This window comes from Macaca fascicularis, chromosome 12, assembly GCF_037993035.2.
Source record: "Macaca fascicularis isolate 582-1 chromosome 12, T2T-MFA8v1.1".
NCBI lineage: Eukaryota > Metazoa > Chordata > Mammalia > Primates > Cercopithecidae > Macaca > Macaca fascicularis.
This window is the reverse complement of record NC_088386.1, coordinates 61981360-62001835: the sequence shown is the minus strand read 5'-3', so window position 1 is coordinate 62001835 and position 20476 is coordinate 61981360. Positions and strand designations below refer to the sequence as shown.

The 20476-nt window shown below is 34.1% G+C and overlaps 1 protein-coding gene across 3 annotated transcripts in view; it reads left to right on the top strand.

Moving 5' to 3' along the window:
• The window catches only part of SCN7A (sodium voltage-gated channel alpha subunit 7), a 102510-nt gene extending 82321 nt beyond the window's left edge, over positions 1 to 20189 (top strand). For 2 of the 3 annotated variants that reach the window (XM_005573369.5, XM_015432321.4), the window contains exons 18-25: positions 1067 to 1240; positions 3216 to 3323; positions 7430 to 7708; positions 10604 to 10657; positions 11033 to 11170; positions 13407 to 13511; positions 13793 to 14063; positions 17121 to 20189. In XM_005573369.5, coding sequence (XP_005573426.3) covers positions 1067 to 1240; positions 3216 to 3323; positions 7430 to 7708; positions 10604 to 10657; positions 11033 to 11170; positions 13407 to 13511; positions 13793 to 14063; positions 17121 to 18187 — 2196 coding nt within the window. In that variant the 3' untranslated portion in view covers positions 18188 to 20189. Of the gene's footprint in view, positions 1 to 1066; positions 1241 to 3215; positions 3324 to 7429; positions 7709 to 10603; positions 10658 to 11032; positions 11171 to 13406; positions 13512 to 13792; positions 14064 to 14193; positions 14304 to 17120 lie in introns of all 3 variants that reach the window. The other variant, XR_012421180.1, reaches the window with a different exon arrangement.
• The last annotated feature ends 287 nt before the right edge of the window (positions 20190 to 20476 follow it).

Below are 20476 nucleotides of genomic sequence, written 5' to 3'. Positions count from 1 at the left end.
TTCAGTATGATATTGGCTGTGGGTTTGTCATAAATAGCTCTTATTATTTTGAGATACGTTCCATCAATACCAAATTTATTGAGAGTTTTTAGCATGAAGAGCTGTCAAATTTTGTCAAGGCCTTTTCTGCATCTATTGAGATAATCATGTGGTTTTTGTCTTTGGTTCTGTTTATATGCAGGATTACGTTTATTGGTTTGCGTATGTTGAACCATCCTTGCTCCCAGGGATGAAGCCCACTTGATTAGGAGATATACCTAATGTAAATGATGAGTTAATGGGTGCAGCACACCAACATGGCACATGTATACATATGTAACAAACCTGCACGTTGTGCATATGTACCCTAGAACTTAAAGTTTAATTTAAAAAAAAAAGGAATCACATCATTCTTTATACAAGACTATTTTAATCCTTGCTTACTTTTTGTCCTTTTATGTATATTGATATTGAAAGTCTGCCTGCCTGTGTTCAGTGCTAAAATATTTATGAAATTGCTTTCAATGACATGATCAGACTTTACATATTCCATAGTCAAATTAAGGTTGACATTAAAACTGAGAAGCTTTGGAGAAACAATTATAGTTTTAATTAATCTTCAGTATTTCAACTGGTTTACCTGATAGCCTTATGGATTTCTAAAGACATTTTAAAAACATATCTGTTTCTCTATGAATAAGTGGTATATATCTGTGAATTGCTACCTGGAATTACAGATAAGATTCATGTCAGATGTTACTAAAGGTTTCATCTCTTAAGTTTGATTAACTGATTTTGGAGGGGATTTTTGGATTGCTATTTAAAACAGTTATGAAGCCAGGTTTAGCCTATATAAGAACTAGTTCTGGGATCAATTAATGATGTCTGTCATAGGCATGGGGTCAAATAATAATACTTATGGTTATGTCAATAAATACAAGCATAGTGAACCAGCCCTGGAGCCTACAACCTCTGACAGTGCTCACCATATGGCTATTAGATATGAAATTTTGTTCCCTTCTATGTCAAAAGAGTTTTTAGAAATTACCTCTACACCTAATCATCATATGTTTTTTTTAACCCACAGGCTTTTGAAGATATATATATTGATCAGAGAAAGACAATTAAAATTTTATTAGAATATGCTGACATGATCTTCACTTACATCTTCATTCTGGAAATGCTTCTAAAATGGATGGCATATGGTTTTAAAGCCTATTTCTCTAATGGCTGGTACAGGCTGGACTTCGTGGTTGTTATTGTACGTATTTTAAAGAAAATTTAAAAGGCTATTTGATTTACTTTTTCTTCCTCAGTCTTACTCTTTCACTTCCTTTCAGTTTATTATATCTTTCCTTTCCCTCTCCATCTACATTATTGGTATATAACACCTTTCTTAGTTCATAATATTTAACATCTATCATTTTCTTCTCTTTCCAAAATTTTAAAAGTTCAGCACTTTATTCCTGGATTATTACAATAATCACCTTGAATTTACTGCTAATCATGTAAGTTTGTTGCATAATATCTTGATGATATCAGCACCCTAAAGTCTTTTTTTTTGTTGGCTTAACTCTTAAATCATATATCACAATTAGACTACTTATGATGTTCACAAGTGTTGGGCTGATCCAAGCTCCCCAAATTTCTCACTTAGATCTCTACAATAGATTCCAAAGTGGTGTCCTTGCTTCTGCCCTGCACACCTTCATTCTGTTTTCCACATAGCAACCAGAGTAACTATTGTGAAATGGAAGTCAGCTCATGTCACTTCTCTTGAAACCTTATGATAAACACCCATCTCATTCAGGGTAAAATCAACAATCTTTGCAATCAATGCTCTACGAGTATCTGTGTAATCCAAACATATTCCCTGTTATGCTCCCTTTCCCCTGTCCAAGTCTATTTACTGATCCATCAGCACCAGCTTTCATGGAGCACTTCAAATATGTCAAGATTATTTTCTTCTTAGTGCCTGTGTACTTATTTTTCCTTCCAACTGGAACACTGGCTGGCATTGATGCCTTAGCCAAAATGAAACCTTTGAATGTCTTTCCTTACAACACTATTTAAACTGCAACCACTCCAATACTCCCTTTCTCTTTGTCTGCTTCCTTCATCTCCATACCCCCTATTAATATTGTACCATTTGTTCATTTATTTTGTTTATTGTCTGTTTTCTCCCACTAACATATAAGTTCCATTAGGGTAGAATTTTTTCTTAGTTTTCTTCCCTCCTTTAAGTCCTGTGCCTAGAACAATTTCTGTCATATTAGAAGGTTCTCAGTATTTTTGTTGAATGAATGAATGGCTCTCTATTCTGTAAATAATGATAGAATCTCCTCAACCTACAATTAATGATTTAAAATAGCTGACCTCTCTTTCCTAAGTTTACTCTTTCAAATTAGCCTTTTGCTCTAGCCAAACCATACTATGCCTGCGACTCGCCTTCTTGTTTCCCAGTCATTGTTCTGTGTCCAGATTCCTTCATGCTTATGAAAATAATACCCAAAGTTCAAAGCCTACTTCAAGGCTATCTCTTTAGTAAAGGGTAAAAAGAAGAAAATTTTCATAATGTTGACTTGAAAATGTAGAAAAATCTGAAGATATAATAAAAGTTAATCTTAGCTTTACCACCTTAGTCAGTATTTATGAACATTTATTAACCTTGAATATATTTACTTTTAAAATTTACCTTTGTATCTGGTTATACTTTTTGTAATGTGTGTACTTTTGACTTAACAATATTCATATCTTCTTTGATGCTTATCCTCTGAAAGCCTATCTTGTATATTGTCTTAACCATATTTGTATATGAATGCATTTGTAAATATGTTTCTTATTTTGTTTTAATGAATATCTGCATACGATCACTGTATTACAAGTAATTATGAAACTGATTCTTAATCTAATTTCAAACTGAAAACAGATGTCTCTATAAATAGTTGATCATAAAGAGTATAAAATATATAACTTTTATTTATCTCACTAAAATACATTCCTTATTACCAGAAAATAATTTAGTTTTATCTTTTTAAAGTGATTTTAACACTAAACGATTTTCTTATAACTTTCTGTGATTATTAATGTATTTTGAAATATATGTAAAAGTAATTCACAAATTTACTGGTAAGTTTTTGTTGTATATATCTGTTGTAATAAATGCAAAGTTTATTTTATTTTACATGTTATATTAATACGGAATCCTATTCACTTTTTTAAAAAAATATATATAGGTGTTTTGTCTTAGCTTAATAGGCAAAACTCGGGAAGAACTAAAACCACTTATTTCCATGAAATTCCTTCGGCCCCTCAGAGTTCTATCTCAATTTGAAAGAATGAAGGTAAGAGATAAGTTTCTAAGCTATATCTACAGATTTTTATTTGGAATTACTAAATTTGCACAAATTGGGAAGCTTTGTTTTCTTCTCATTTGTACCTTTAACAGTATTAATACAATAAAAACCTTACATTTCATTGCTTAGAAACAGAGAGGAATAGGTACGTTTATTAAGATTCTACGTTCTTATTCCTCATAAAGTATAAAAACCAACACAGACAAGTAAAAGAAACTAGTATTTGAGAGAGAAAATATAGTTTTAAAAGTATATTTCTACCCCATATACATATGCATATTAATGAAATTGTCTCCATTTTAAAAATACAATTGTTAGAAAATGAAACTTGGATTAGTTAACAAACTTTAAAATTATACAAACATTGTATGTCCTAAGTGATTACTCACTGAATGAAAGAAAAGTTTGAATTTTAAGATAAATTTAATTTTTTAAATGTCACAATCACAAGCGATGTCCTGTCTTCATCACTCACATGTTAAAACCTCTTCTGAACAATGTAAAGAAAATAGATTGAATATTATAAAATGGCCAGTGTCTGAACAATGTAAAGAAAATAGATTGAATATTATAAAATGGCCGGTGTTCAATCTTTTGTACCTGAAATGGAAATCGCATAATGCTCGACCTAATAGAAAAAAAATGGAGTCGCTGACCACCACAAGTAGTATAAGTATGTAGCTATACAGTGACCCATTGTATACAGAAATGACAGAACACATTCAAATGTACCTTTTATTTTATTTTATAATACATTTATGTGTTTTTGCATTTTTATTTACATAGATTTTTTTATACCAGTCTACCACTTTACTACCTCATATCACATATTCATTGCTATGGTAGAACCTAGTGAGAAAATTATTAACGTTTAACCTTTATCTCTGTATTTTAAACATTATATATTACATTTAAACTGTTATTGATTAAGAAACCATAACACTTAAACTCTTTCCACTTGGTAAAAAGCGAATGTTTATTTTTCTCTCAAAATTTGAGTGGTTATTATACATACAAACAGAAATATAAGTAATTAAAAATATGTATTTTATTTAAAAAATAATTTCAGAAATTTTAATAATTTCACTTTTATATGATTGTATAAAGTACTTAAGTACATTAATTATATTTGTGTATATATACTTAGTCCATGATTCCTGATAATATTCTTGTAATTCATACAAATGTGTCATTGACTCATAATAATAGTGCTTAGGCCTGATCTGTTTGTTAAATACATTTGATTTATTTGTGTTGGGACATTAATATTTTGATTATGTGGTAAATACATAAAAATTCCAAATGTGGCAAAATCCTAATTATACACTTCAGAAACAAAAAATCTAAAATAGTAATTGTAACATATAATAACTTAAGAAACAGACTTCATTAACCATATCATGAAGATCCACAAGGTGGTGATATTCCCCAGTGCTTTTAAACCAAAATAAGGTGGAAAATAAGCTGAAAATAAGGTGGTTGAATGGTTCGATAAGGTTGAAGTTAAAATGACAAAGCAGCCTGGGCACAGTGGCTTACACCTGTAATCCTAGCAGTTTGGGAGACCAAGACGAACAGATCGCTTGAGCTCAGGAGTTTGAGACCAGCCCGGGTAACGTAAGACCCTGTCTCTACAAAAAATACAAAATAGCCAGGTGTGGTGTATGCACCTGTAGTCCCAGCTACTTGAGATGCTGAGGTGAGGTGAAGTGAGAGGGTCACCTGAGCCTGGGAGGTCAAGGCTGCAGTGAGCCGACATCGCTCCACTGCACTCCAGACTGAGTGACAGAGTGAGACTGTCTCAAAAAAAAAAAAAAAAAAAAAAGACAGCCACCTTTCCAGTATAAATACTGTTCAGTGATAGGAAAACATTATAGAATATTCTAACATGTAAACTACAGAGGGCCTATTTACTCAAAATACACACACACACACACATACACACCCCTAAGTAAGTATGTAGCTAAAATAAACAAACTCTTTTTTATTTTCAAAAAACGAGATAATACCAATTCTTTTTCCTAATAAGTTTAGACATATAGGGAGGAAAAAAAAGTAACACAATCAGCAAGTTGTCTGCCCCAATTTAGAGAAAAGCAGGAAGAGATTTGCCAGGGAGACTGACTCTGTCAGAAATTAGGCCCTGTACTATTTAATGCTGTACATTCATTAGAATGGCAATGAGACAAGGCTGTGGACAATTCAAGGTCAGGAAAACAGTAGCCAGGCTTAGAGCAAAGTCGGGTTCAGACCTGAAGCCTCATCTCAACCTCTGGAAGTTCTGTAAATTATCGCTGAAGGTATATCATTGAGTATATTAGGAAGGTATATCATTGAGTATATTAGGAAGCTACATGCTTATAAAATTAATGATTTATGTTTTTAATAAGTTTAAGATCTTAGGTGCTGTCTACTTTTCAAATATATGTGTCAACTATATCCACTCTTTTTATTCACTATATGTGGATTTTCTAAAAGACATAGCATTTTTCTTTAGCAGAACCATTAATGGACCTTTCAAAATATTTAAAAGTATTAACAAAAGATCTAGTTTTAGAAATAAAAGTGTTACTGAAATCATAGTTAAAAGCCAAAATATTAATTCAAAGACAGACAACTATGGAATATCTGCAAGAATATGCAGGCCAAAGTATTAGTATCTAGTAATGACTGAAGGATGGAAAGGTTAGAATGGTAGAAAACGAATCAATGGTGCCTCAGGAAGAAAGTGAAAGAAGGTCAGGAAAGGGAAAGCAAAAGTATAAAATAAAGAGAGGCCGGGCACAGTGGTTCACGCCTGTAATCCCATCACTTTGGGAGGCCAAAGTGGGTGGATCACCTGAGGTCAGGAGTTCAAGACCAGCCTGACCAACATGGTGAAACCCTATATCTACTAAAAAAACAAAAAACAAAAAACAAACACACACACACACACACACACACACACACACACACACACGCAAACAAAAAGAAGCTAAGAGAAAAATAAGTAGCAGAAATAGTAAAACATATTGTTATATTAGATATAGCAACTGATTTGCATTTGCCTTAGCAGCTTCAGTGGAGTAATAAGAATACAATTCTGAATTGAATTTTAAAGAGTGAGGTCAGTTGAGGAAATAATGACAGTGATTACAGATTATTGCTGGTATTCAAGTTTAGGTGGTGGATTCATCTCCCAAGCTTCCTACTCTGGAGTGATTCACCAGTGACACCAAATGGTTCAGTGATGATTGAATCTTTGTGAAGTACAGCAACCCGTTTAGTTTCCTGAAGCAATCTCTTCCCTTGGCTTCATTGACAGTACAATCTATTGGTCTTCTGATTCCCCTGACTACTCTTTCACATATTCTATTTCACTTAAAATGTATAATATATATATTTTAAGATAACCTCATACATACACATGGGTTCAATTATCTTGAATGATCATTTCTGGCACAATACAGGAAATCAATAAGCATATATATACACACACACACATATTGAGTCAGCAAAATAATTATTTTTCTAGTATTTGTACTAATAAGCTCTATTGTCATTTAATGATTTTTTTAGCACAAACATTTTAAGAATATCTGGATTTGAATGTATTTTCTTTTTTTTTTTTGGATGGAGTCTGGCTCTGTCGCCCAGGCTGGAGTTCAGTGGCACTATCTCTGCTCACTGCAAGCTCCGCCTCCTGGGTTCAAATGATTCTCCTGCCTCAGCCTTCCAAGTAACTGGGACTATAGGCACCCGCCACCACGCCCGGCTAATTTTTTGTATTTTAAGTAGAGAAGGGGTTTCACCATGTTAGCCAGGATGATCTCGATCTCCTGACATGGTGATCCACCCGCTTCGGCCTCCCAAAGTGCTGGGATTACAGGCATGAGCCACCATGCCTGGCCTGATTTGATTGTATTTTCTAAATAAAAATTGAATTGCTATTTAGGTTATTCCAGTACCAGCAAGTGGGCTGTTAAATCTTTAGATACAGCCTTTTAAGGTTTTTAAAAAATATGTCATTATATCAATTAGTATTTTTCAAACTGATCAAAAACTAAACAGTTTCAGATTTCCTATCTAAAGTTTACATTTTTTATATATGCCAGGTGGTTGTGAGAGCTTTGATCAAAACAACCTTACCTACTTTGAATGTGTTTCTTGTCTGCCTGATGATCTGGCTGATTTTTAGTATCATGGGAGTAGACTTATTTGCTGGCAGATTCTATGAATGCATTGACCCAACAAGTGGAGAAAGGTTTCCTTCATCTGAAGTCATGAATAAGAGTCAGTGTGAAAGCCTTCTGTTTAATGAATCCATGCCATGGGAAAATGCAAAAATGAACTTTGATAATGTTGGAAATGGTTTCCTTTCTCTGCTTCAAGTAGTAAGTACACTTTTGACTTTTCCTTATTAATTATATATTCATCCATATTGTAGGTTGAATGCAAAGGACAAAATGTGGGTGATTAATACATTTGGTTATAAAATATTTTAGCAATTAGTAGATAAATGTAATGGGACATACAACTATCAGGGGAACCCGCCCCCAATATTTCAGTGTAGGTTCTTTCTATTTTCCATGTCAGCTGGCTGAGAAATAAAGAAAAAGAGTACAAAGAGAGGAATTTTACAGCTGGGCCGACGGGGGTGACATCACATATTGGTAGGACCATGGTGTCCACCTGAGCCTTAAAACCAGCATGTTTTTATTAAGGATTTCAAAAGGGGAGGGGGTGTACAAACAGGGAGTAGGTCACATGCTTCAAGGGGCAAAAAGCAGAACACAGATCACATGCTTCTGTGGAAACAGGACAAGGACAAAATCAGAACTCCTGATGAGGGTCTATATGTTCAGCGGTGCACATATTGTCTTGATAAACATCTTAACAGAAAACAGGGTTCAAGAGCAGAGAACCTGTCTGACCAAAAATTTGCCAGGATGGAGTTTCCCAATCCTAGTAAGCCTGAGGGTACTGCAGGAGACCAGGGCTTATCTCAGTCCTTATCTCAACTGCATAGGACAGACATTCCCAGAGTGGCTGTTTATAGACCTCCCCGCAGGAATGAATTCCTTTCCCAGAGTATTAATATCAATATTCCTTGCTAGGACAAGAATTTAGTGATATCTTCCCTACTTGTACATCCGTTTATAGGCTCTCTGCAAGAAGAAAAATATGGCTCTTTTTGCCCAACCCTGCAGGCAGTGAGACCTTATGGTTGTCTTCCCTTGTTCCCTAAAACTCGCTGTTATTCTGTTCTTTTTCAAAGTGCACTGATTTCATATTGTTCAAACACACATGTTTTACAATCAATTTGTACAGTTAACACAATTATCACAGTGGTCCTGAGGTACCAGTGAGATGTACATCCTCAGCTTACGAAGATAACAGGATTAAGAGATTAAAGTAAGACAGGCGTAAGAAATTATAAAAGTATTAATTTGGGAACTGATAAATGTCCATATTAAAGCGAAATCTTCACAATTTATGTTCCTCTACCATGACTCTAGCCGGTCCGTACATTCGAGGTCCCTGACTTCCTGCAACATACAACACTAGGCTAATTTAAAGAGACAGCCCAGGCGCGGTGGCTCATGCCTATAATCCCAGCACTTTGGGAGGCCGCCGAGGTGGGCAGATCATGAGGTCAAGAGATCAAGACTATCCTAGCCAACATGGTGAAACCCCATCTCTGCTAAAAATACAAAAATTAGCTGGGTGTGGTGGTGCACGCCTGTGGTCCCAGCTACTTGGGAGGCTGAGGCAGGAGAATTGCTTGAACCTGGCAGGTGGAGGTTGCAGTGAGCTGAGATCATGCCACTGAACTCCAACCTGGTGACAAAGTGAGACACTCTCTCAAAAAAAAAAAAAAAAAAAAAAAAGAGATGAAAGTTAAATACTGTCCCTGCCCCATTGGATGAAGGAAGTGGAGATGCAAGTAAATTTAACAGAGGAAATACAGATACTGGCCCACACTATTTTTACCACCAGCGATCAGATTATAGGGTAATGTATTAGTCAGGGTTTCCCTAGAGGGACAGAACTAATAGGATATATATATCTTCTTATATATATATAATATATATCCTATTATATATTATCCTATATAATATATATTATATATCCCATTATATATTATTTATCCCATTATATATTATATATTATCCCATATAATAATATATATTCTATATATATATATTTTTGTGTGTGTGTGTGTGTGTGTATATATATATATCTCCCATAAGTTCTGTCCCTCTAGGGAACCCTGACTAATACATTATCCCATAACTTGATCAGTGGTGGTAAAAATAGTTTGGGCCAGTATCTATATTTCCTCTGTTAAATTTACTTGCTTCTCCACTTCCTTCATATATATATATAGGATATATATGTATATATAGCATATATATGTGAATATATATACACACACATATATATATATAAAAAGGGGAATATATTAAGTATTAACTTACATGATCAATGATCACAGGGTCCCACAATAGGCTGTCTGCAAGCTTGAGGAGCAAGGATAGCCAGTCCGAGCCTCAAAACTGGAGAATTTGGAGTCCAATGTTTGAGGGCAGGAAGCATCCAGCATGGGAGAAAAATATAGGCTGGGAGGCTAGGCCAGTCTCGTCTTTTCACATTTTCCTGCCTGCTTTATATTTGCTGACAGCTGATTAGATTGTGTCCACCAGATTAAGGGTGGGTCTGCCTTTCCCAGCCCATTGACTCAAATGTTAATCTCCTTTGGCAACACCCTCACAGACATGCCCAGGATCAATACTTTGCATCCTTCAATCCAATCAAGTTGACAGTCAGTATTAACCATCACAGGTAATAATTATTTGGTCCAATCCAAGTTGCTACTTTTTAGTAGCATTTTGAGGAACTGCTACTCAGTGACTCAGTATCTAGCAGATGTGAAGAGTTGAACAATTCCTCTTATGTCTCTCACAGAAAAGAAAATGTATAGCAACTACAAGTCACCATGACACATGGCCGCATGTATTTATTTACCATTTATATATTTGTTTCTCTATTTATCTTTTTCTAGTCATACTATCTTAAAATATTTTGTTACTAACTACAAATAAACTAAGTACTTGAAATAGTTGTTAACAGACAATATAATAATGAAAATGTTGAGAATCCCAATTACATAGTATATGGAAGTGTGGCAAACCTATGCCAAATGTTTCAGTGCACTAATAACAGGTTAAGATTTTACTTTTTATTTGCCAGGAAGCATAAATTTTAAATGCATGTCATTTTTACAGGCAACATTTAATGGATGGATCACTATTATGAATTCAGCAATTGATTCTGTTGCTGTAAGTATAATGTCATTTTAAAGTCATTGTTAGGATACAAGCAAACTCATTTTTGCAATTTGAGCACAGGACACCAGTAATAATGAATAGAAATTAAACGCTTTTCAGATTGGATATTTCATTGGCAGTGAAATTCTTCTAGAGTTATTATATACAATGATTGAGGTCCCATAGGCTCATTTGAAAGGTTACCAGATTTTGCAACAATGGTTAAATGAATGAAATGAACTTTAACATTCATACAAAGCAATGATATCCTTTTGCCAAAGAGCAAAAAGAAAACAGTTTCATTGTTGGGTTTTCTTGTCATAAATTGTTTTATAAAACTTGTTTTAAAAAGCCGATATCAATAATTTGCTTATTTTAAACTTCTAGGTAAATATACAGCCTCATTTTGAAGTCAACATCTACATGTATTGTTACTTTATCAACTTTATTATATTTGGAGTATTTCTCCCTCTGAGTATGCTGATTAGTGTTATTATTGATAATTTCAACAAGCATAAAATAAAGATAAGTATAAATATTATTTGTTTATCCAATGTCTGAGGAAATCAGGCATATACATAAATATATAAATGCCCTGCTTCAAATAATTGGCTTTGGATTCAGCTTAATGTCATTTTTATTTGACATGTATCTTAAAAAATCATGATTAATGTTCCTGCACTTTGATGAACATTGCCAAAATGTTCATCTTTACATTGACTTTTAAATCCAAAATATGTGCTACACAGTCAAGTTTAAAAGTTAAAAATTATAAGTGTCTGTGTAAAAATTACAAGTGTTTTGAAAATTGTGATGTACTGAAAAATAAATACTGTAAGTAAAATTTTCTATCTTAACAAATATGTGAAGAGTTCCAGAAAAAAAAAGCACTCTTTTACTCACTGTTATATTTAAAGCCTTCAGAGTCAGCCAGCATGGACATCTTTCTAAGTTAGAGTAGTTCTTTCTGCTAGAAGTAGAGAGAGTCATAAATCCTAATTGGGTGGCCTAAGTAGGAGTGCTTGAACCCGATAAGACAGAGTTCAGAGACAGAATTGAGTAACTACTGTTTCATACCATTTCTAAAAAGCGACTTCCTTCAGGGCCTCCACAAATGCAAACGACTAAAAAGACATGTAAGTCGAGTTGTTTTACACAGGCACCTAATCTCTTTTGGGACGCCTTCCAAAAAAGTCAAAGGAAAGAATAGTTTAATTTTGAAATTTTATCTTCAGCCATGTAATCAAACTTTAGCCATGTGTAAAATCTGGTACAGTAGACCCTCCTTATCCATGGGGACTTTGTTCCAACACCTCCAGTGGATGTCTGAAACTGCAGGGTAGTACCTAACCTGATTGCTGTAAATCAAAACATGTTTCTGTTCACGTTAAGATGGCTTTTCCATGACTAAGGCTTATCATGCACTGTGGCCATTTGCAGTTTGAAGTATAACAGCAAATCAAGCATACATTTATTTTTCATTCTTCACAATTTCCTGGACAGAAGATTCATTCATACCATAGATTTGGCAGCCTCAGCATATATATATATATTTTCTTTCCTTAAGTCAAGCACTTCCACCTTTTCTCTTAAAGGAAGCACTTTGCAGCTTCCTTTTGGCATATTCGAATGCCAGCATCACTTCTCTTACATTTTGGGGGTTATTATTAATTAAAATAAGGATTATTTGAACACAATCGCTGCGATAACAGAGATACCTGCAAAGTGACTAATGTGTGGGTGGCATAGACTGAGTGGATATGCTGGACAAAGGGATGATTCACATTCCAATCTCCACAGAGCAGGATGGCACAAGATTTCATCACACAACTCAGACCCACATGAAATTTAAAATGTATTAACTATTTATTTTTAGTATTTTTTCATGCAATAACTTCCAACTGTGGTTGACCATGGCTAACTGACTCTGTGGAAAGTGAGACTTCAGATAAGGGGGAACTACTGTATATCACTCTTGAGTCTCCACCAGTGAAATAGGAGTAGACAGCCGAGTGATCAAATGTGATTTTGATTGGATGCTTCAGCTTTCTACGAATATCAACCCTGCAGGATAACATACTAAGATTTGCTTCTAGGCTTCGAATTGGTGTTTGCCATCAATTTAAGCGAGCAGGTCCTGATTTAGAGCAGTAACAATTCCTAATTCCTAGGACATGACATTATTCACTTCACATATATTACATAAGATACTGAAATTAGCATTATAAACACAAAAATTAGTAAGTCCTCAAACGTGCTATGAAGAAGCAAGCACAAGGTACTTTTGGAATAATAGTAAAAAAAATCTTCTGATAGTATTTGAAAAATAAAACAATATACAGTCATATAAAAATGATCACATATGATCATTTCTGTTTATTTCTGCTTATTAAAAGATACAAATCAACTTTTCCTTTAGCTGTTGAACTCAACCTTTCTTAGTAAATATTTCCAGATATCCCCTGCTGTTTCTCCTTTGCCCTCTTCTACAACCCTATGTGAAAATAGAGTTGACGCTTCCCTAAGAGAGTGCCCGTAGAGATTACTGAATTTCTGTCACTATCGTCGTGTATTCTGTATGTGCTTTGTATGGATTTTTGGGCAGAAAGTCAGACATGTTCAAACATGATTTCGTTCACTGCAGTTAAGCCTTTCTTTAGAAGAGTAAATCAATAATTGCCAAGTCTTTAAAATGCATACTAATATAAGGGAAAATTTGGATTAAGTGTGATTTTAATATATTTTTCTTTCCTTTCTTTACCTGGGAGGCTCAAATATCTTTATCACAGTTAAACAGAGAAAACAGTACCGCAGGCTGAAGAAGTTAATGTATGAGGACTCTCAAAGACCAGTACCTCGCCCACGAGTAAGAAAATGTCTAGATTTTTTGAAACTTCAATGGAGGTGTTTTTTATACATTATTTTAAAAGCCTTAACAAATGCTTTTGACAAAATTTTTGTGTCCCTTAACAAAGCTTTTCATGGTCATTTTGTTTGTTTATTTGTTTTTACTATATGTTATAGTTTGACAAAAATTTAGGTTCACACTCTCGTTTATTTTGGGAAGAAAGTTGTAGAGTATAAAGACCATATATATGTATATGTATCCTATTAATGGGACTATTACACCTGTTTTTTTACCCACAGAACAAACTCCAAGGATTCATTTTTGACTTGGTAACAAGCCAAGTTTTTAATGTCATTGTTATGGTTCTTATATGTTTCCAAGCAATAGCCATGATGATAGACACTGATGGTCAGAGTCTAGAAATGTACATTGCTCTCTACTGGATTAACTCAATTTTTGTTATGCTATATACTATGGAATGTATACTGAAGCTCATCGCTCTCCGTTGTTTTTATTTCACCATTGTGTGGAACATTTTTGATTTTATGGTGGTTATTTTCTCCATCACAGGTGAGATTTTCTTTAGTCAAATTTTTATTCATAATAATATTAATTCAAGCAAGCTCTTACACTAAATATCTCATGAAATATAGTCTTCTAATAAGCAAAACAGATAGGGATCTTCTTTTATTTTCAACAGGAATGCTTCACATTTGTATTCATACATGTACCACCCATGCCTGATAGAGATAAGATGTTCAAAAATATTTCTTGGACTAATAACATAGACTTTGCATCACAAGCCACCAGGTGAATGTTTAGTCACCCCTTCATTCTGTAATATACATTAATTTTCTGGATGACGCTAGAAAGATCTTTATGCCTTAGAATGATGTAACCTTTCAAGTCTGCTATTATTTCCTTCTCTCTAATCTCTAAAACTATTTATAACTTATACAATACTAGAGTTTCAGGCTTTAATAAATTTGTTGCTTGTTTTCTCTTACTTTGGAGATCTCTCTCTTATTTAATAAATATACTTGATAATTCTCTTTGTGAATAAAGGCTGTATTATATGCAAAAAATTCAGTAGTAAACAAGATAGGTATAATTTCTGTGTATACATAGTTTACAGTCTATTAAAGGATATAGATAATTAAACAGTACATTTTAATATGTGCTATTAAGGTTATGGTAGGGAAGGCACAGGGTGCTGCAGCAGCATAGCAGAAGGAGGTCACCTAATCAGTGAGTAGAGGTCGGAGAAAACTTTATGGAAGACGTGAAATCTAATTAGAGACTTTTCAGATAAGGAGATAGCCAAGCAAAGAATTTAGTGTCAAAGAGTTTTGGGCAGAGAGAAGTTTGTCTGCTTCCCCGTAACACACATATTATGATGTAAGTTCCATGAGAGTAGGAACAATATTTAGGTTTACTGCATCAAGCACTATTCTATGTATTGAGTAGTAGAAAATGTAGATAAACTGTTTGCCCAGATGTGCTTCCAAATATTCACTCATTCAGTTGATAGTGGAAACAATGCAACTAACTACTGAAAAAAACCATAAGTTTCAGAAAAGAAGAAACTATCAGAAAAACTGATAGAAAAGTATGTGAAGACAGGAGGGAGCTGATAGGAGGAAGGCAGAGGAAGGATGGAATTAGAGTCCTGTAAGACTGAAGGGGACTTCATCAGAGAACTGGAACGAAAAGCAATTGCAGTCAGAGAGAAAGCAGTTTGAATTTGAAATTTCAGAAGGCAAGGTATCCTGGGTCCAGAATGTGATTGTAAGTGTGGATTTGTAAAATCATGGAGAAGAATATAATAACTTGAGAAGACCAAAGACAGAAAGCAGCTTTTAAATGGATTGTTGATGGTAGATGCTAAGGTGAAATGAGAGAGATTGAGTCAATTATTGAAGTATTCAATGAATATGAATGAAGAATGAGTAGACTATAGAGCCAAGGAATGGTAGAAAATGATATAGCTGAATGGCATGACCCACAGTGTCAAAAATCTCTTTCTTTATAAAGATAATAGGAAGGAAAAGTGACCAGAAATCATATTGAAAAGAAAGAAAGATATATATTTTTTCTTTCTAATCTGAGGAAAGTGGAGTGGGGAAGAATGAGCTCCCTGTATTTGAGAGGGTTGCAAGGGAAATAGAGGCTTCAAGATAGAGCCAGATTTAGCCATCATCCTCTGCAAACTGAAACAGGAACAGAAATCCAAACACTACATATTCTTACTTATAAGTGGGAGTTGGACAATGAGAACACATGGACACTGAGAGGGGAACAACACACACCAGGGCCTGTTGGAGGGTGGGGCATGAGGGGAAGGAACTTAGAGGACTGGTCCATAGGTGCAGCAAACCACCATGGCACATGTATCACTGTGTAACAAACCTGCATGTTCTGCACATGTATCCTGGTGGTTTTTTTTAGAAGAAATAAAGAAAAACAAAATTTAAAAAAAGAACCTCCCCCCCCTAAAAAAAAAGAGATTGGGTTAAAAAATTAGTGATGAGAATGCAGAGGAATTAATTCACAATTTAGTGATACTTCCATCATAATGAAAGAATTTGGAAGGTTGAAGGGAAATGAGAATTTAGGTCAGAGTAGAAGATTCACTAAAGCACTATAGAGATAGGGTATTGATAGGATAGAACATCAGCGAGAAATGTTATCTTAGACAGAGACCAAGTTTAACAGAAATGTGAGACATGATTCCTCCAGATTCAACAAACCTCCCGTATCACTTAGAAGTCTCTTGGGATTCTTCCTTCCACTACCTTCTCAACTCAAAATAAACTACATTCTCTCTAATACTTCCAGAGAACATGTCTTTAATGTAATTATAATTTTAACATGTTTGATAGTTCTTGTGTTAATCACTGCCATACTTCCCTCATCTAACTACCTCAGTTACAAAAAAGTTCTAAGAAAGAAAGACTTATTTATTCAACTCATATTTAAAGTTCCTGGAGCCCCAGTACTATTTATGAAATAAAGAAATTAAATTATAATCTATGAATCATGAAATGCCAGACATTTCTGTAATTATATTTACCAATTAGGTCTTTCTGCCTTATAATTATTTTAAATGTCTATCACTAGTTTCTAAATTATAAGGTTCCCGAAGACAGAAATCATGTCATTCATCTTTGCATATTGATGTGATATATTTATTGGGCATTCAATAAAAGTTGCATATTTTTGATCCAATAGCAATAAAAATTTATGATCCAATTTCTTGATCCAATAGCAATAAAAAATTTCTTGATCCAATAGCAATAAAAAATTATGACTATTGTCCTACATTACAGAATCAGGTCATCTGTAATTCCACAACTGCTTGATCTGTGCTACTCTTAGATTATGTTACAGAAAAATAATCTTCCAAATTTAGCTAGATACCATAAGCATTGATACAGTTGGTGTTTGGCCGACCCAAACTTTCAACATACTAACTGTTAAATGAGAATGATTAGTAAAATGGAAGGGATCAATAAAGGATTAATAAAATATAGGGAAAAACGATTAAGTGTAAAATAATTTATAGTCCTCAAAATACAATTGTGTTTGAATAATTGTATAGCCTGCTTTATCTTTTCCCACCCCCAGGACTATGTCTGCCTATGACAGTAGGATCCTACCTTGTGTCTCCTTCATTTGAGCAACTGATACTTCTCTCACGGATCATTCACATGCTGCGTCTTGGAAAAGGACCAAAGGTGTTTCATAATCTGATGCTTCCTTTGATGTTGTCCCTCCCGGCATTATTGAACATCATTCTTCTCATCTTCCTGGTCATGTTCATCTATGCCATATTTGGAATGTACAATTTTGCCTATGTTAAAAAAGAAGCTGGAATTAATGATGTGTCTAATTTTGAAACCTTTGGCAGCAGTATGCTCTGTCTTTTTCAAGTTGCAATATTTGCTGGTTGGGATGGGATGCTTGATGCAATTTTCAACAGTAAATGGTCTGACTGTGATCCTGATAAAATTAACCCTGGGACTCAAGTTAGAGGAGATTGTGGGAACCCCTCTGTTGGGATTTTTTATTTTGTCAGTTATATCCTCATATCATGGCTGATCATTGTAAATATGTATATTGTTGTTGTCATGGAGTTTTTAAATATTGCTTCTAAGAAGAAAAACAAGACCTTGAGTGAAGATGATTTTAGGAAATTCTTTCAGGTATGGAAAAGGTTTGATCCTGATAGGACCCAGTACATAGACTCTAGCAAGCTTTCAGATTTTGCAGCTGCTCTTGATCCTCCTCTTTTCATGGCAAAACCAAACAAGGGCCAGCTCATTGCTTTGGACCTCCCCATGGCTGTTGGGGACAGAATTCATTGCCTCGATATCCTACTTGCTTTTACAAAGAGAGTTATGGGTAAAGATGTGAGGATGGAGAAACTTCTTTCAGAAATAGAATCAGGGTTTTTGTTAGCCAACCCTTTTAAGATCACATGTGAGCCAATTACGACTACTTTGAAACGAAAACAAGAGGCAGTTTCAGCAACCATCATTCAACGTGCTTATAAAAATTACCGCTTGAGGCGAAATGACAAAAATACATCACACATTCATATGATAGATGATGATAGAGATGTTCACGCTACTAAAGAAGGTGCCTATTTTGACAAAGCTAAGGAAAAGTCACCTATTCAAAGCCAGATCTAATCCCACTTACCACCTCTTTGCATATTTCTTCACATATCTGAAAATGTTGAAAGCCTAAGCCAGGAATAAAAGATCAGAAAAAGTAGAGATAATAATCAATTCTTTACAACCCGTGGTAATTAAGCTTATATTCACAAGACTTCATGCCAATTCACTTTTTAGCATTATATCTAACAAGTCCAGAGAACCCTTAATATTGCTGCAGTGAGTTTAAAGTGGGTTAAAGTGGCCATTTGACAATCTCATGTTTGTTTTCTCTACATGGCTTATATGATGTGTGCCTTCTAGGGAATGAAGGGAAGTGGTGATAGAGATCAGCAGCAGCAGGGGCTTTCTTGTATATTTTATGTATAATTTAATGGGCTTCAAGTCACCACTATTAAGACTCACAGGTAAGCAAATACTTTCCTGATGTGGGATGGTGAAATGCTACCGGCTATTAAATCATCAACTTGCCTAGACAAATGTCAATTGGAAGAAAGGAGAGAGTAGTTCTTTAGAAAGTGCCTTTGAGATCAGCCTCAGAGATTCTTGGGCTGATTAAAACTGCATTTGAAAAAGATTGGTTGGAGCTCTATGTTTATTTTTGTATGTTCTTGTTTTCTTTTCATTTTGGAATGGGGAATGAATAGGATTTCATTGTGCTCGAGCTCCTGGTTTCTCATCTCTGGCTAGTTCCACCTAAGCTCTGGCTCTCGAACAGGGCAGATTCATGAAACAGGAAGCATAAAGGAGAGTTAAGTCTTACATTTTTTTGCATTTTCTTCTCATTTCCACCTATTTTTTAAAAAAGTATACATTTACTAAAATGATGTAATAGATAATATGTTAATAGACTCAAGCTTTACCTTATTATGAAATTGATGTATTTTTACCAGTTATTTCTAATGTAACATTAAATATATAAGATCTGACAAATGTATGTTTAAACATGAATTAGAAGAGTTGAGAGCTACCATTATGTACAGGGATTCTCACAGTGTCTTGACCCTTAACTGGGAAGTTGTGGCAACTTTAAGGTACTTTTTACCGTACGTTGTAATTCTTTATAACTTAGAGAAAGACAATGGTCACTCAAACTATGGGAACTATGAATTAGGAGATAAAAGTTTAAATTTGTTGTTGTTTTATAACATTAGTATGTACAAGTGAGTTTTCCCTTATATATTTACATTTTCAATGTTTTTAATCTTATCATATACATCAATACTCTATAAAATGTTTTATATTCAAAGAACTGTAAAATCCTAAACATTAGTTTTCACTATGAAATTATTTTTTAAATATAGACATAAATAGTTGTCCTTTGACTTATTCATATAAATATAGTCATTTACTTCCATGTAGTTTGAGATTCTGCAAGTTATTCCGACTGTATGAAGATTGATTTCAGTGAGCCTGCTAAGTCCTAAAAGATTCAGAAAGAAAATTTATGTTATTGATTTAAATATCATCCTTTAAGTATGTTATGTAACATTCCATATAATTTATGGATCAGTAATTGTATTTTATTCTGAATGCATGATCTCAACCTTAATTATTATAATCTTTTTTTGCCCCTCAGAAATTGAATAACCTAACCAAGATGCCTTTAGGGGATGCCCTAAATGAATGTAATTTCAGGGTGTTTTTTTCCTCTCTAAGTGTTCCTTCCCTTTCTCCCTCTGCTCTCTGTCATGTTATGGGGACCAGTGAGGAACCAGTGTTGACTTGGTGAAAATGTGACAGTTGGTGCTTCATCTAAGCTTCTCTGTTTTCTATTTCTTGGGAATCCTTTACTGTGGAAACTGCTTCAGATACTTAAACTGAATCATAACTTGCTTCTGTAGATTGCATAAAGACAACAAACTGATTTTGGTTTGAAAAGTATGTCTTTTACTTGTAAACCTTGTTTGCCAGTTAGCTTCCAAAAGCTGTGTAAAGAGTTATTTTTAACAAAGTCTTAACAATATGTTACTTTTTAGATACTATAGAAAATAATAAATGTAACTTGTAAACCACATTAAGCTATGTTTGTTTTTAATTTGATAAATCATGTTGGCAACTTTGTGTAGTATACTTTTTAAAAATAAGCTTTACATTAAAGTTTGTTAATTCAGGCTTAAAACTGGAAACAGTTGTGCTCTCTTTAGATCACATAATTTTGTAAAACAAATTTTAGTAAGCTTACCAGAGGCCCCTACACATTAACAAGATATAAAAAGATCACTCTTCTATCAAAATTATAATGATAATTTTACTAGATGTATTTTCGTATTATTAGAATTTGCTTTCTGGAAGAAAATGCTG